This window comes from Schistocerca nitens, chromosome 2 (assembly GCF_023898315.1).
Source record: "Schistocerca nitens isolate TAMUIC-IGC-003100 chromosome 2, iqSchNite1.1, whole genome shotgun sequence".
NCBI lineage: Eukaryota > Metazoa > Arthropoda > Insecta > Orthoptera > Acrididae > Schistocerca > Schistocerca nitens.
The window spans coordinates 36,423,765-36,442,101 of NC_064615.1; the positions used below are offsets into that span (position 1 = coordinate 36,423,765).

The window sequence follows — 18,337 nt, forward strand, 5'->3', positions numbered from 1 at the left end:
TGCTCAGTATGCTGAGAGTCTTACCAAAGCCTTCACAGACAGGTTCTATCCTCTAGACCTAATCTGCAAACATATCTCCTGTACCATTTCCCCTCATACCCCCAATCCTCCCACTACTCCCAAGTACTGGCCAAAAAGGAGTGCCCCATTTGTCACACAGTACCACCCTGCACTGGAACAACTGAACCACATCCTTCGCCAGGGCTTTGATTACCTGTTATCCTGTCTTGAAATGAGGGAAATCCTACACAAGATACTTCCTACCCTTCCTAAAGTGGTGTTCCATTGACCTCCACCGCTCTAATGGCTCCATTCACATCTCTATCCACATTAAACCACCAACACTACCTGCTTTCCGACAGATGGCTTGTCACAAAATACTGCCCTGGACTGGAACAACTGAACCACATATTTTGTCAGGGCTTTGATTACTTATACTCGATTCCCCCCCCCCCCCCCCCAAAGTGATGTTCCATTGCTCACCTAACCTCAATAACTTCCAATTCCAACCCTATGCCACTCCAAATTCCAAACTCTTGCCGCAAGTGTCATAGTCCTGATGAATACCCAAATGCAAGAGCTGACCAATCCTGCCGCCCAGTAATTCCTATCTAGTCCTGCCACACGACTATCCTACCCCATCAAAGGCCTGGCTGCACTTAGCCGTCTTGTCTGTCTACCATCTAGGACCCGCATATTCACTGGGCAGCACTGACTCTTCTAACCCCTCCACCTGTCCCCTGCTCTCTCCCAATAGCTGCTTGTGTACACATCATTGCATTCTGGCCATAAATAGTGGTTGTGTGTGTGTGTGTGGGGGGGGGGGGGGGTGCTTGGTTGTATGAAAGGGTGTGTGTTTTCTTTTCTGAAGAAGGCTTTGACTGAAAGCTCAGTGTGTAACAGTCTATCTGTTGTTCACATATGTACTTACCATTCTTTGTGTTTATTTCATCATCTTTATTATTTACTTCTTTTTAACTTATATGTGCACACAACAAAAGTGTTGTTTTGTAATGCCACTAGGAATTGACAACTGCAGTTGAACCTGACTTGGTTCAAGAAATTTCACTAGTCGAATATGATCCTACTTCACAATGATATAACCTAAGATTAACATTTATACAACACAGATCTTGGAGTTCAGATTGATCTGAGGCCATTCTGTGTGTTAATCATTAGAAGTCAACTACTTTATAGAATTGGTCCTACAAATAATAAGAACACCATATTTCTGTTACATTGGTACAAATTGAAAGTGCTGAAATACCGAGGCATTTCAAATTTTAACTCCTGGGCTACTACCAAATAAATTAGTACTTCAGAACGCATCACTCACAAAAACCCACCCTAATTACAAAAAGTAATGAAGGTTATTCAATCTGTACATTGAGCAAGCAGTAAAGGAAACAAAAGAAAAGTTCGGAGTAGGTATTAAAATCCATGGAGAAGAAATAAAAACTTTGAGGTTCGCCGATGACATTGTAATTCTGTCAGAGACACCAAAGGACTTGGAAGAGCAGTTGAACTGAATGGACAGTGTCTTGAAAGGAAGGTATAAGATGAACATCAGGAAAAGCAAAACAGGGATAATGGAATGTAGTCGAATTAAGTCGGGTGATGCTGAGGGAATAAGATTAGTAAATGAGACACTTAAAGTAGTAAACGAGTTTTGCTATTTGGGGAGCAAAATAACAGATGATAGTCGAAATAGAGAGGATACAAAATGTAGACTTGCAATGGCAAGGAAAGCGTTTCTGAAGAAGAGAAATTTGTTAACATTGAGTATAGATTTAAGTGTCAGGAAGTCGTTTCTGAAAGTATTTGTATGGATTGTAGCCATGTATGGAAGTGCAACATGGACGATAAATAGTTTGGACAAGAAGAGAATAGAAGCTTTCGAAATGTGGTGCTACAGAAGAATGCTGAAGATTAGATGGGTAGTCACATAACTAATGAGGAGGTATTGAATAGAATTGGAGAAAACAGAAATTTGTGGCACAACTCTACTAGAAGAAGGGATTGGTTGGTAGGGCATATTCTGAGGCATCAAGAGATTATCAATTTAGTATTGGAGGGCACCGTGGAGGGTAACAGATTCAGAAGGATGTAGGTTGCAGTAGGTACTGGAGATGAAGCAGCTTGCACAGGATAGAGTAGTATGGAGAGCTGCATCAAACCAGTCTCAGGACTGAAGACCACCACAACAACAACAATGAAGGTTATGTAACATATCTGACAGTTTTTAGCATCTGACTAATAAATAGTACACCCATTTTCAATGTTACACCCCCCCCCCCCCCCCACTCCATGAAAAATATTGAATTAAGATGACAACAACATGTATACTGGGAGTGGTGAAAGTTCCCTCACAATTGTATGATTACCAGTATACTCACCTTTTGACTGCCTTAATACCAGAATACTAAGACTTACTTTCCCTTTATTTCTGTTTTGAAAAAATAACATAAAACCAAAATTAAAAGAGAAACAAAAGGAGTGATATGTTTAATGTTCAGAATACTACTGCCACTTCATCTCCATCTTGTCTCCACTCATACTTACAACAGGTTGTTGTTCTAATCTTGGCAGACCCATTTTTTCTCCTGATGAAGAAAATAATAGTTACAAAAATCTAGGAATATTTTTTTCACTTGTAAATATGTATCAGCAGGAATGGAACATCCCCATTTGAACTTAAAAACTGACTAACAAATCTGCCTTGATGAATTTTCGTATCTATCTCTTATTTCCATCCCAAATTTAGGAAAGCAGTGGCAATAGTTCGCTGTGAGGTTTCCTTCTATTAATGAAATATATGATGTACTTACAGCAAATGATCCTTGACAGAATCTATAGTGATATCACCAACACTGAGGGCACTGATGTCATTTCTGTCTTCTTCTGCACCATTTTCCTTTGCTTCTTCTCCATCTTCTGATTTTGGTTCTACATCTACAAGGAAGGAAAAATTTTGATACAAAAAAAAAAAAAAAAAATATTGATACAATACACAAGAACCATAGTACTAGGAAAGAAAGGATGAATTGCAGAGGAAAAAGAAGGAGGCCAAGTGACACGCGACAGCAGAGGGAGAAGACAGGAAACAAGTGCCATGCCGTGACAGAGGGAGGAAGCAGTGGCTCGAGCGCCATGTGATGGCAAAGGTATCAAGAAGGGGCTGGAGTAATGTGCGGCTGCACGGGACAACAAGGGGCAAGAGGGAGATGTGGCTGTGATGGTACAACAAAGGGCTCCAAGTGACTTAGATGGGACGGGTGGCTGTGACGCGACAAGAGGCCAGAGTGACATGCAACAACAAAGGAGGCAGAAGAAGGGCCCCAAGCGATGTGCAGCAGAGGCACAAGAAGGGGGCTGAGTGACATGTATCAGCAGAAAGACAAGAAGGGGCCTGAGAAACATTCAGTAAGACAAGAAATGGTCCAAGTGGCATGCCGCGGCAATGGAGACAGAAGATAAGCCCCAATGAAGTGCTGTGGAGGCACAAGAAGGGTGTCTAAAGATGTGTGATAATGGAGGGAAAATAAGGGAGCTGACGACTTGCAGTGGTAGTGGTGGCGGCGGCAGCGGAGTGACAGGAAAGGGTCCGAGTGCTGTGCAGCTGCGACGCAACAAGAAGCAATCTGAGCAACATGCTGCGGTGATGGAGACAGAAGGAGGGTCACAATAAGGGGCAAGGGGGGTGGGGGGCGGGGGGCTGCCGAGCAAGGGGGCTGCAAATGGAGTGGGAGGTGATGGTGGATGATAACGGACAGGAGCCACTCTACTATGGTTGACTGCAAAATATGACGGTCACTACTGATACACAGTATGATGTATCCCATCTTCCTACTTCTGTCAACTGCTAAGCAGGGAACCTAAAGTGGTGCAATACGCTGTATCTTGAAGTCTATGGGAAGATTATTAAGAATTCAGAATCGTGCTTGGCCAGAGGGCGGATCATGCCTTTCTGGTTATTGGGTATTACAGGAAATTGCCAGAGGGCAGATCGTGCCTTTCTGGTTACTGGGTATTACAGGAAATTGCCAGTGGGTCCTGCAGAAACAGAATGTAAAGCCTAGTTATGTACAGCGTCAAGTAAATGTGGTAGGAAATGGAAAGGATCAACAATGAACTGAGACTGCATATTTGTCTGCACATAATGACTGTATGAAAGGTGTGACATTAACAGATATAAAGGTAGCTGTGAAAAATGGATTAAGGATGATTAATAAATGTAAAATGTACTATGACTTTAGAGGAACTACCAAAGGAGTAGCAAGAACGTCACACTATGGAAAAAGAAGTTGGTAAGACTTATTTATGGGGCAGCAGAAAGGTTTTGAGAGATTGAAAAAATGGATTTTTGATCAATGTAGATCATGAAGGTACCCACAAATGAACATAAAGCAGACAGGGGGCATGGTGGAAAACTGAAGATTCCCATAATTTCTTCACATACATGATTACAGTCGTGGGTGGCATATTGGTACTTCTAGGCATGCTATTGATGTACACGGTCTCATCAACTTCTTTTGTCAGAATGAGACAGATGATAAAAAAGATCAAACTAAGCATTTCCTCAATATGTGACAATCAGTTTGAATCAAGCATTGGTAATGGAGAAACTCAATTGGAAAATGTTGCATAGTGGTTACAGCAATAATATACATTTGTTCATGTACCTTTGTTCTCCTCATGAGTAGCATCTCCATTCACTGTATGTGATGCAGGTGGGTGATCTCTAGCAGCAGCTGATGGACTTGCATTTTCTGCTTCTTCTTCCTCTGCTACTTCCATTTCTTCCTCTTCTGTTTCCTCCTCTTTTGGTATCTGTCTGGCTCCTTCTGGCAAATCAATGCGGCATCGTGGATATAACAGTGTTGAAGCAGATAGTGTTATCCTCTGAAGCTCGCTGGAGGAGTGTAAATAAAATGCTTCTCCGTACCGTGTGAATGTCAGACTTGATATTCCACTAAGGAGAAAAAGAACCATAAAGGTTATGAACTAATATAAATCATTAACTGTGTAGCTTTGCTATTACCACATTCTACAAAATCTTTTTGAAAATGAACACTAACAATTGAAAAACTGAAAAGTTGCAATAAGAAACTCATTTGTTTGGAAAACACAAATTTTCCCATCATCATCTACACAGAAACATCCAGAATAAAGTGTATGATCATCATTACCACAATTATTTTTTATTATTATTAGAAACAGTGATAAATACATAATTAGTAATGGCTTGAATAAATTCATGAAATTGCTACAATCAAGTACTCTGTTTACTATAAAATCTTTGCCTCCCATGTTTCAGGCACAATTTCAGTAATGTCTACTGCACATATGAAAGTTGGAAAAAGCATGAACCATGGAAAAAGCATGAACCATTTTTTTCCACATGGGCAACTTATAATTCTTATTATGAAAACAGCCAACAATACTCAGATGTTACAATTTAGCTCAGGAAGTACCACAAAAACAAGCTGTAATATCTGCAATACTCACTTAATATCTTCTCGTCGAACAACAGCGGCATTGAGCTGCCTTCTTAAGTCAGGAACACTGAGAACTATGCAGTCCCCCAGATTGGTGAGACTCACTATGCACCATTCTGAGTACTGTGCACCACGATCTGGCCTTGAAGTTACAAAATGTGCCAAGCTCATTCTTCTCACACGAGAACCTTCGTGAGCAGTAAGTTTAAATTTGCAGAAGGGCTTAAGGCTTGGCAATGTGAATATCTGAAGCAATGAAAAGAAATACCAGCCACATACATAAACTAATTAGCACTAAAGCAGCACTTTATAACATTACAGATTCCTCTCATCTGTGTAACACTCTATATGAAAATGAACGGAGAGGAGTAAACTACATTGCAAGTAGCAAAACTAAAGAAGTTCTCAAAAAACCCACTGGTCCTTGTAATGTGCTATGTACAACACTGGGCAGAGAAGTTTAGATATTTTTCACATATGTTTTGTTGACAATGTCTTATGGGTGCAAAAAAGCCACTGTATTGTTGCAAAGATTATTCTTTTGTAGCCTTCTTAGCAGAGGGGAAAAAAACACTATATTACTTGCTGTCTGCAAAAAATTACAACATATGGTAGCAACAGAATTTCAAATATAAAATTCAAGGTCTAGATAAGTAACTGAGATTTCTGCTGCGTAACCAAATGAAAAGTGACACTGTCAGTACCAACCTATTACATAAACGATATTAGTCACAGAAAGCTAAAAGCTATGCCAAGTAAAACCCCAGCCAAGAAAAGAGCTTCCTTTGCCATGAAAGAAGCTTCTATGAACTTCATGTCAGTGGTCTCCTAACATGTGTATACAACAGCAGGAAAGTAAATAATTTCACTACCATCTGATAGATGCCAAGAAATGGCATTTTACTGCAAGACTGTCAAGAGCTCAAAAAAGCATTAAGGTAATCATTTCTGTATGACAATCGAAACCTCTCAATGCAACCGTGTCCTGAATAGAGACAGTGACATGCTAACTGTAACAATTTTTTCCCACTAATCACATATCACTGTTAAACCACGGAGTATACACGAGTTTATGATGCCTCTACTGTGAGTACATGCAGTGACATCAGACAAACTCTCATCATAGTTTGATGAATTTTGGTTAGCAATCACTATCTCATGTAACACACACTGATAAATCTCTCTCAAGTCAATGTAAAATTGAGGACACATTTCTGATAGGGGAAAAAACTGACCTTTGTGCAACCCTACAAAACATTCTAATATGATAATGCAGCATGATTGTTCAACAATTCTTTCGTGAATAGCAGATAGAGCACTTTTTTGAGTATCATGTTCATCTGACACTTAAGTGACTGAACATATATGGAATTTGCCAGCTGAGATGCTCATCTGCAAAGTACCACTGCCAGCAACCTTAATAAATAAATAAATAAAATAAAAAAAAAAATGGAGTGCAACCCCCCCCCAAAAAAAAAAAAAAAAAAAAAAAAAAAAAACCCACACAACACGCACACACAAAATCTTTGTCATTTCTGTAATTCTTGAAGCTCTCTGTCATCATTCACTATTATCTATGGAAAAAAAGGCTGCCTTGTAGTACTGAAAATTTATAAATAAAATACATGACATGTATATTACACTTAGATCCTATGACACCATTATTTTGGGATGTTCAAGTTTTCGGACATCTGATGTTCACTTTCATCCCACAAAATTCAGTGATTATAGTTTACAGTGATTTATACTACAGCAGAGAGTCCCAGCACAGCAATCATAGCTGGACAAGCCTCATCCTTGTTTTTGTTGAGAGCCAGTCAATCTAAAGAAGTGAGCCTTTACACAACTCAGATAGGCCTAATTTCAAGTTTCTGTTCAAACTAGGTGACCTGGATGAAATGTAAGATGCTTAATGTTTTTAAGTTACATGTCAGGATGTTATACAGGGTATTAACTAATATTTGGATAACTTCTGGGGAGTGGATGTGCTTTGTCTCTGAGTGAAGAACTAGGTTATGCACTAACTTTCCAGCCATCAGTCATTGAACAAGATGATGTATGACAGTTTCCCCAAATCCAGCTTCTTCATTAATGTTGCCAGGTGAATCTCTTCCTTCACTGCTTCAGTGATGTTCACCCACTCAGCTTCTCTTGATGAAAGTGCAACAGCTCTCTGTCTGTGTGAACACCATGAGATTGCTGATCTGGATATGATGAAGATGATGTCTATATCAGCATTGAAATTTCCCCAGTCAGTATATGCAAATTCAAAGATTTCTTCTTTGTCCTTGATGTAAGTCAGTTTGTTTAAGGTTACACTGAGGTAGCTAAGCATTCACTAAGCAGCTTGCCTGTGAACAAAATTATGTCTGCTATTGCACTGGCTTAGCTTATTCACTGCGTGGCTTATGTCAGGTCAAGTACCTATGATGATACATATCAATGCTTCAACCAGTTCTCTGAAGAGATATGAGAGCCATTTTCTGTATTCACAGCTGTTGTTGCACCCAACTTACTCCAAGTTGCCAATGAAGTCCTTACTGGCTTGCAGTCATCCAGTCTGAATCCGTGTAAAGCTTCTCTGATGTCAGCATTTTGGCACAATGTAATTTTGTCAACAGACTGATTTATGTTGATGCCAGGACAGCATCTTAAGGCACAGATATCTTGAAATAGCTCATTCTTGATTTGTTTTGTCCTTTCTGGGTATGCTGATGCAATTATAATATCATCTCTCATAAAAGAGTAGGATGACTGGATGTTTCCCGACAATGTCTGCAAGGACACACAGATCTGCATTTGTGGGATGCAAAATCCAATTGATGTTGGAGTTAGAAGCCACTCAGCAAACCACTGTCAGCCACCTTGGCACAGCCCGTAAATGGATTTTCTAAGTTTACACACAGCATCATCAGATTTCAATGTCTGGAGACTCTCACTTGCCTTCTTTACAATAATTATGATTATCTTACTCCAAGTCTCTCAGCTCTTGTAAGAATTCGACCAGTGACTCAGGCCATTCCACGAAAATATCTTTGTCAATTTCACTATTGAGAAATTGTTAGAACTTCTAGTTTAACAAGTATATTTAGGAACGACACTACAACACATATATGTCACAGAGTAAGTTAACATGTGTACACGTTAGCGTTCAGATAAGCACTGAGTCTCAGTCTAGCGGCCGCTGCTCCGCTGGCCGCTTAGGTGGCGCCGCTGCTGCATGGCTGGCAGGCAGACAGCGCCGCACGTGGAGGACGTGCGTAATTGCGCGGCGGCACTTTAAATGATCGGCGAGTCACAACACTTTTCCCCCCTTTGAAATTGTTGCACTGGTCTTGATGGATGTGTCCTGGAGATGGCTGACGTCCATAGGCGTTGTGTGACTCGACGTAAAGTCTCGAGGAGGAGGCTTCCCGTACGGACGGAAGTGTCCCTGATGATAACGGGTCGAGATGACAGGAGACGTAGGGGTCGAATCTGCTGGGGCCCCACGCACCAAGCTGCCCGTTGCGGCAAGTCCAGTTGATATGACAGGAGACATGGGCGATGCGTCAGCGTCTGTTGGAGGAGGAGGCGAGCAGATGTACTCTGACACTGGTTGGTCCTCCGGTTCCCGCATGGGCACGTCGTCTGGTGGCATCCGTTCTGGTGCTGGCATCGCGATGACGGGTAGAGGGCGGCGTTGTGAGTATGGAGATGTGCCAAGATCCCGAGCATCAGGGAGAGTCAAGGGTGGTGTGGCGGCATTCGGAACAGGTGTTGTTGGCACCCGAGGCCGAAGCTGGTCCGAATGACGCACTGCAACACCTGTGTCCGTCTGGATTTCATACAGGCGTCTGCCACGGTGTCTTAAGATGCGGCCCGGGCTCCATTTTGGCCGCCTGCCATATCCCCGTACCCAGACGAGGTCGTCGGCGGTGAACCGGCCAAGTGACGGCACCCGCGGCCGGGAGGTGGGAGGCCGCAGAAGATGAAGTAGAGTGCGGGGCTGTCGGCCATGTAAGAGCTCAGCTGGGCTGTGATCGCCCATGGGGGTGAAACGGTAAGACGCCAGGAACTGGAGAAGCGCCTCATCAGCAGCAGAAGAAGTCAGAAGTTTCCGCATTTGAGCCTTAAACGTGCGGACCAGTCGTTCAGCCTCACCGTTGGATTGTGGATGGAACGGCGGGGCCGTGACATGCGTAACACCGTGACGAGCACAAAAATCCGCAAAGTCAGAAGAGGCAAATTGCGGACCATTATCAGTAACAAGAGTAGAGGGGAGGCCTTCCAAAGAAAAAATGCGGGCGAGAGCACTGGTGGTTGCCGCGGTGGTAGGTGACGTGCAACGGACAATGAAAGGAAAGTTAGAGTAGGCGTCAATTACGAGGAGCCAATAAGTACCTAAAAAGGGTCCCGCAAAATCAGCATGAATGCGCTCCCAGGGCTTCTCAGGCGAAGGCCACGGTGACAAAGATGACTTCGGGGCAGCGGCCTGTGACGCACAAGGGCCGCAGGCAGCGACCATGTGTACGATTTCAGAGTCGATGCCAGGCCAGTACACATGACGGCGCGCCAGAGATTTGGTGCGCGACACACCCCAGTGCCCCTGGTGAAGGAGGCGCAAGACCGAAGCACGCAAAGACGCGGGGACCACAACACGCGGCAAAACATTGTCAGTGGAGAGGAGGATAACACCATCCCTAGCCGTGAGGCGGTAGCGCAAAGGGTAGTAGTTCCGCAACGGATCAGAAGTCTTAGCGGACGGGCGATCAGGCCAACCCGTCTGAATACAGCGTAAAACCCGGGAGAGGGTAGGGTCAGAACCCGTAGCAGCCGCCAGCCTGTCCCCAGTGATGGGGAACCCGTCCACAACCTGCTGCTCGGCAACATCCAGGTGGAAACACAAAAGTTCGTCCCTATCGAATGCCTGATCAGGGCCCATGGGGAGGCGAGACAAAGCATCAGCATTCGCATGTTGAGCCGTTGGCCGGAAATGAATCTCATAGTTGAAACGGGACAAGTAAAGAGCCCAACGCTGGAGGCGGTGTGCAGCCTTGTCGGGAAGTGACGTTGATGGGTGAAACAAGGAAACAAGTGGTTTGTGATCCGTAACAAGATGAAATTTTGTGCCATAGAGAAAAACACCAAACTTATGAAGAGCATAAATGATGGCCAAAGCTTCTTTCTCAATCTGAGAATACTTTTGTTGGGCATCCGTGAGCGTTTTGGAGGCATAAGCAATGGGTTGTTCCGAACCGTCAGAAAAACGGTGCGCAAGGACTGCCCCAACCCCGTATTGAGAGGCGTCTGTTGCAAGGACAAGATGTTGGCCAGGTCGATAAGTAGCTAGGCACGGGGCCTGTATCAGCATAGTCTTCAATTTCTGGAAAGCCGCGTCACATGACGCGGACCAGTGAAAAGGCACGTTTTTATGCAACAGGCGATGCAACGGCTGAGCCACCGACGCTGCAGACAGTAAAAACTTGTGATAGTATGCTATTTTCCCCAAGAAGGCCTGCAGTTCCTTAACAGACGTAGGGCGAGGAAGGGCATCGATCGCAGCGACAGTTTGTTGAAGCGGACGAATACCATCCCGAGAGAGTTGAAACCCCAAGTACGTGATAGATGCCTGAAAAAATTGTGATTTCTGAAGGTTACACTTAAGATCTGCAGTCTGTAAGACAGTAAAAAGTGTGTGGAGATTTTGAAGATGTTCGTCAGTGATGGAGCCCGTGACAACAATGTCGTCCATGTAATTGATACACCCAGGGACAGGGAGCAATAATTGTTCCAAGAATCGCTGAAAGAGAGCAGGGGCGCTAGCAACCCCGAATGGCAGGCGTTGGTATTGATAGAGGCCGAAAGGCGTGTTAAGGACCAGAAACTGCCGGGAAGCAGCGTCGAGAGGAAGTTGATGATAAGCTTCTGACAGGTCAATTTTAGAAAAATACTGCCCTCCAGCGAGTTTAGTGAACAGTTCTTCAGGACGGGGCATAGGGTAAGTGTCGATGAGGCATTGAGCATTTACCGTGGCTTTGAAATCGCCACAGAGACGAATAGCACCATTGGGCTTGGCAACTACAACGACAGGAGAGGACCACTCACTGGAAGTGACAGGAAGCAAGACCCCTGAAGTAGTGAGACGATCCAACTCCTGTTTGACCCGATCACGAAGGGCCACAGGAATGGGCCGAGCCCGAAAAAACTTAGGCCGAGCAGTGGGTTTGAGCGTGATATGAGCTTCAAAGTCGTGTGCACGGCCTAACCCAGGAGAAAAAATGGACGAAAAGGTCGTCGACAAAGAATCCAGTTTAGCATAAGGAATAGCGTCAGAGACAATATTGACAGAGTCATCTATGGAGAACCCAAAAACGCGGAAGGCATCGAAACCAAAAAGATTTTCTGCGTTGCCCTGGTCGACCACAAATATGGGAACAGTGCGAACGACGGATTTGTAAGATACCTCAGCATTAAACTGTCCCAAGAGAGAAATCTTCTGTTTATTGTACGTCCGTAATTGCCGAGTGACAGGGGACAGGAGTGGAGAACCCAGCTGAAGATACGTCTGAGAATTAATTATAGTGGCGGCAGAACCGGTATCCACTTGCATACGAACATCTCGACCAAGGATTTGGACAGTGAGGAATAACTTCCCGGAAAGGGAAGAAGTGCAATTGACAGACAACACAGAATCAGAATCAGCGTCATGTTCATGGACGTCATTTATGCGGTCAGATTTACAAACGGAAGACACGTGACCTTTCTTTTTGCAATTGTGACACACAGCCCAACGTTGTGGACAATCCTCGCGTGAATGTTTCGTAAAACACCTTGGACATGAAGAAAGTTGCCGGGGATTTTGCTGCAGTTTCTTAGGGGTTTGTTTACGGCTTGGCCGAGGCTGCGCGTGGGAGCGCACTGCGGCCACGCCGGCCGGCGGGGACGCGCCGCGCGCGTCGTCAACAGCGCACAGAGGTTGTATTTCCCCGACGTCACCCCACGCTTCTATTTGTGCCCCAGCGGCGCGAGAAATTTCAAAAGACTGCGCAATGGAGAGAACTTCATCTAAAGTCGGATTCGCCAACTGAAGGGCACGTTGCCGAACTTCTTTGTCGGGCGCCGACCGGATAATAGCATCCCGTACCATGGAATCGGCATAGGATTCTTTGTGAACATCAGTAACAAAGTGACACTTTCGACTGAGGCCGTGAAGTTCAGCAGCCCAAGCGCGATAAGATTGATTGGGTTGTTTGTGACAACGATAAAAGGCAACATGAGAGGCTACCACATGCGTTTGCTTTTGAAAATAGACCGACAGAAGGGAACACATGTCAGCAAAGGACAAAGACGCAGGATCCTTCAAAGGGGCCAATTGCGACAACAACCGATATATTTGAGGCGAAATCCAGGAAAGGAACAGAGACTTACATGCTTGTTCGTCCGAGACATAAAATGCCAAGAAGTGCTGTCGAAGACGTTTTTCATAATCCGACCAGTCTTCTGCCGTCTCGTCGTAAGGAGGAAAAGGAGGTACAGCCAACGACGAGAACCGGCCCGCATTTGACGCCGCAACGAAATCGCGAATCGTTTGCTGTTCAAGGAGATTTTGCAAGAGTTGCTCGACAGTAGCCATGGAACCCTGTGAGTCAACGGTGAACAGGAAAAATCCCATCCTCGTCGCCAATTGTTAGAACTTCTAGTTTAACAAGTATATTTAGGAACGACACTACAACACATATATGTCACAGAGTAAGTTAACATGTGTACACGTTAGCGTTCAGATAAGCACTGAGTCTCAGTCTAGCGGCCGCTGCTCCGCTGGCCGCTTAGGTGGCGCCGCTGCTGCATGGCTGGCAGGCAGACAGCGCCGCACGTAGAGGACGTGCGTAATTGCGCGGCGGCACTTTAAATGATCGGCGAGTCACAACAGAAATTTAGTGGCGATATCCAGTTGTGAGATGGAGGTGCTAGCCTTGAGAGAGGGTGCTAAAATACTATCACAGTTTGACCATATTTCGTACACCTATTACTCTGAATTTTTAAGTACATTATTATTGATCACTAGAATAGTCATAATTATCAAATATCTGACGGCATGTAACCTGAACAACTTAGCCCCACATCCCCGCAAAAGTCTATATGTGGGGAAGCAGAAGCAAAATTGAGGTTAAATGGCCCAACACTGTTACCAAATGAGACTAATGAACAAATCAACCATGATTTATAGAGGAAATGTGAAATTTTTTGTGGGCCTTTTGATCAGGATGAGAGGATACCAGCCATACTCATTTTTTTCCCCACTTTATACAGGCTGAGTCAAAAAGGACTTAACAACTTTGGAATTATACAGAAATTTATTGAGATAACTAACTGAATTGGTAGATGTGTCATTTTGTACCAAATAACCTTAAGTTTCACATAAATGTCTCAAGTTTGGTTTGATGTGACTACCATTTGTGATCTCGCAAACGTCCCACCAGCAATCAATTTCTTCCCACAATCATTGCATCAAATACAGCCTAACTTGTGCAATGGCAGCATGGATTTGATTTTTTCAGGTCAGCTAAACTTTTTGGTAGCGGAGGAACATATACAAGGTCTTTAATGAAGCCATAGAAAAACAAATCCCGTGGTGGCAAGCCCGAGGAGCGAGGCTGCCACACAACTGACCCTTCACGACGAATACAGTGACCTGGGAAGCGATTATTGAGGAAACCACAAACTTCTGTGAGGAAATGAGATGGTATTCTGTCTTATTGGTAGTAAACCACACTATCTCTGTCGTCTTCATCAATCGGTGGAATTAAAAAGTTTTCAAGCATATCCAGATACACAATACCTGTGACAGTTTTCTCCATCAAGAAGAAAGAGCTGTAAAATTTGAATTTGCTAAGGGCACAAAACACATTCACTTAGGGGTTGTCAAGAACGTGTTCCAGGGTTACATGTGGATTTTTGCTGCCCCATATTCTGTAGTTGTCGGTGTACACCATGCCACTGATATGAAATGTTGACTCATTGCTCAAGTTTATTGTGTTCAGGAATGTCTCACTGTCCTCTATCCAATGCAACATTTCCACACAGAATTCCCCACAAGCAACCATATCTGCATCACTAATGTGCTGTGCCATTGTGAATCCATACGGTTTCAAGTGTAAACATCTACCCAGTACTTGCCAAACAGTCTTTTCTGGAATGCCAGTCCCGCAAGATGCATGTTGCATGGATTTTTGTGGACTAAAGGCAAAGCTCTCCCTAATTTGTTTGATATAATCTTTAACACAAGGGTGATGTGCCGATTTATAATGTCACATTGAACAATCGGTCTCAGCAAAGTTCTTGTGCCAAGAGCAAATTGTTGGCCTGCATAGACGTTCTTTAGAATATTTGGTGCAAAATTTATGCCAATCAATTGCTGCAAAGTTTGTTTCATGAAACCAAAACACACAGTGAGCACACACTGCAACAGTGAGAGAACCCATTATAACTGTGCACTATGCTGGCGCTGCTGGTGGCGGAATGAGGTACTGATGCACAGCGTAAACCAAACTTGAGGTTGTCTATTACAAAATGACATATCTACTGAATCTATACCATTCCAAAGCTGTAAAATCATTTTTTACTCACGTTGTATATTACAGCCCAAAGTCACTCAATTAATAAAACTCACCTGAAAGTCACTTTGTTTCTGGAAGGTAGTATACCTAGTCTGTGTATACTGAAAATTAATTGTGCATCAAAAATGAATATTTTCTGAATTTAGAACAAGATACATCAATTATATCAGTACACCTAGTTGAGTACTCAACAAATTATGCATCACAAAAGATTATTTTCTGAAGTCACAAAGAGATACATCAATTAACACAGATTCCTACCCTACACAACTTTTACAATTAACACTACTTTCTACCCTTTGCAACTTTATGAGCATGAAGGTAAAACTAAAGAAATTTGGATTCACAATTGTTTTTTTCTGTTCATCACACATAAATGGAGTAGGAAGAGAAGAAAAGATACTATGTGACGTTCCATGCAGTGTCAGCAGAGGGGACAGTAAATTTGGGTGTTCAATAACATTGCTACAAACTTCATCTCTGATGATCGTAATAAATGTGTAATTCTCACAATTTACCCTTAAGCCACTGGGGATGTGCATGTCACATTCAGCTCTTTCCATGCCATTCCACGTGGCACACGGTTATCACATTCTCCTACGTATATCTCGCAAAGAGACCATGAGGATAAAATCAGAGAGATTAGAGCCCACACAGAAGCATACCGACAATCCTTCTTTCCACGAACAATACGAGACTGGAATAGAAGGGAGAACCGATAGAGGTACTCAGGGTATCCTCCGCCACACACCGTCAGGTGGCTTGCGGAGTATGGATGTAGATGTAGATGTAGGCTATAATTTCTGGGCTGTTTGTATGTCAGAAGTCTCTATTTTCCCATTGATTTTCTTCTGTTGCTCTGGAATGCTGGGAGCAAAGTTCTTTCTCAAGTCTCACCCATCCACTTATACACATACCAGGGGCAGACAAAAATATGGAAACACCAAAAACACAAAACACCACACCCCTAATACGGTGTAATAAATTTGTTGGCATTCAAAACAGCTTTCGGTCATCACTGAACGCATAAATATAGGTCCTTTAGGGTTTTCAAAGATACCTTAAACCATTCTTCCTGCAATATAGTGGCAAGTTCAGGCAATGATGATGGAGGTAGATAGCAAACGTGCAGCTTTATCTCCAACATATACCACATAAGTTCAATAATACTGAGATCTGGTGATCATGGTGGTCAGGGGAGATGCAACAATTAATCCTCCTGCTCACAAATGTCCTGGACAATATGAGCTGTGTGAAAAGGGGACCTATTTTCTTTGAACACAGTACTACCCCTGGGGAACAATCATTGTACCATGGGAAGGATCTGATTGGGCAAATGGAGGTCACACAATCTCTGGCAGTAATGCAACCTTGCCCAGTAACTGTGAACAATGAGTACTATGATAAGGCTGCCCAAATCACTGACCCCCTCCCCCTCCTCCTCTGTTTCATTGATGGAAAATCAACTCTGCCAGAAGTTGGAAAAAGTGTGAAACAACACTTATTGGACCAAATGACTTCCTCCCATTAATCAACAGTCCAAGTTTTATCGCAATAGCATCACATTTTCTTATTATAGACATTTGCATTAGTGATGAGTGGTTTTGGAATTTCAGCTCACCCTGCAATTCATTGCTCATGGTAATCATTTCATGTTGCTTTGGTGCTGACAGGGTTTGTGAGTGTTACAATCAGTTCTCCCACACACTATCACATACAGCTGCAAAACTGCTGTGAAAACTGTGACAGTCTGACAGCTTGAATGATGCTAGCAAACCGAGTGGGCAAGAAGCCAACAGAAGAGTAATGTTTGTTTTTAATTGTTTTTCTACATAAGTAAAAAACAGTTATTACTTTTTGCCTTCCAAGCATTAGTAAATTATCAAGAGAAACAAATTAGTGTGAAACGTATGTAAAAACATCTGAATATTGTAGATTCAGAGACACAGGATACAACTTTTTCATGAAGAAATACTCCCCAATGTATGTATAACTGCAGTTTAATCCATGGAAAGCAAGAAAGTATGAACAAATATTTCACGCATGAGAATAATATATTTGTTGTTGTATGTTGTTACTATGATAGATACGGTCCTTGACCCATGTAACAATTTTATGTTTGAGTTAATAATTCACACATTCTCACACTTTACTCAACTTTCTAATACACAAATATTTTTACAAATTTGATTACTTTTGCTTCAAAAGTGAACGTGTTGTTGATTCTTGCTATTCGTGGCTCAGATGTAGCAACAATTGTTGAACAGGTTTCTTCTGTAACGAATGAGATTTTCACTCTGCAGTGGAGTGTGCGCTGACATGAAACTTCCTGGCAGATAAAAATGCAAAGGTCCCGAGTTCGAGTTTCGGTCCGGCATACAGTTTTAATCTGCCGGGAAGTTTCAGGTTTCTTCTGTGTTGTGAAAGTTTTATTGCTTTTGAGGTTTTATCGTATCATCTATGTGGTTTCCCCTTCAACAACAATTGCGGTGATTTATTTGCCGTGTTAAATAATGAAGGTACTGCATTCCTCATCAGTTTCCTATGTTCCACATTCAATGATTTGATTTAACCTGTAGTGACAAAATATCATGTGAACACCCTAACTTTCGACACTTTAGTTATTTTTCTTTGAATGCTGTTAAACATAACATAGATGCTGCAATCTGAAAGACACGGCACTTAAACCTACCACCCTACTGCTCCTCTAGACTCCGTGACACTTGGTGTAAGCAGGGCGTACACACGACCGGGGGGGGATCCCCGATTTTTCCTAGATTTCCTGACTAAAAATATACTTTCTCCCAGGTGAACACACACTTTTTCCGTGTTAAGTGGCAATATATTTTCCCTCTCAACTGTAAAACGTATCAATTTTTTGAATGGTTATGGTTTTATACACAGGCGTACAATGTCCCGGTACTTTATAAAATGAAACTCCGGGAAAAAACACGTTTAGGAAAGATCTTTGATGCGAAGCAACATGTACCCTGCATACTTTTGTATTACGAAAGTATAAATCCTAATTCCATCAAACATCGCATGTTACTTTCCCAAGCATTGAAATTAAGATTATGAAGTCACTCATACCTCATGTCATGTGATCTCACCAGCAGATGACAGCAGATATTCAGAACATAGGACACGTGATGTAGTCAGCCAATTAACAACATCACTGTTAAGTAGTGCGAACACACAAACAAGAAAATTTAATGGTTTAAATTAATATACATAATGCTA

General features: G+C 42.9%; 1 protein-coding gene across 7 annotated transcripts in view; it reads right to left on the reverse strand.

Moving 5' to 3' along the window:
* The window catches only part of LOC126235704 (lethal(2) giant larvae protein homolog 1), a 337,149-nt gene that overhangs the window by 91,826 nt on the left and 226,986 nt on the right, over window positions 1–18,337 (reverse strand). For all 7 annotated transcript variants that reach the window (XR_007544801.1, XM_049944464.1, XM_049944463.1 and 4 more), the window contains 3 exons: window positions 5,509–5,744; window positions 4,683–4,972; window positions 2,829–2,952 (listed from right to left, as the gene is read on the reverse strand). Coding sequence is in view for 6 of the 7 variants with exons in the window: in XM_049944464.1 (XP_049800421.1) it covers window positions 2,829–2,952; window positions 4,683–4,972; window positions 5,509–5,744 (650 nt within the window). In the remaining variant the exon portion in view is untranslated. The remainder of the gene's footprint in view (window positions 1–2,828; window positions 2,953–4,682; window positions 4,973–5,508; window positions 5,745–18,337) is intronic.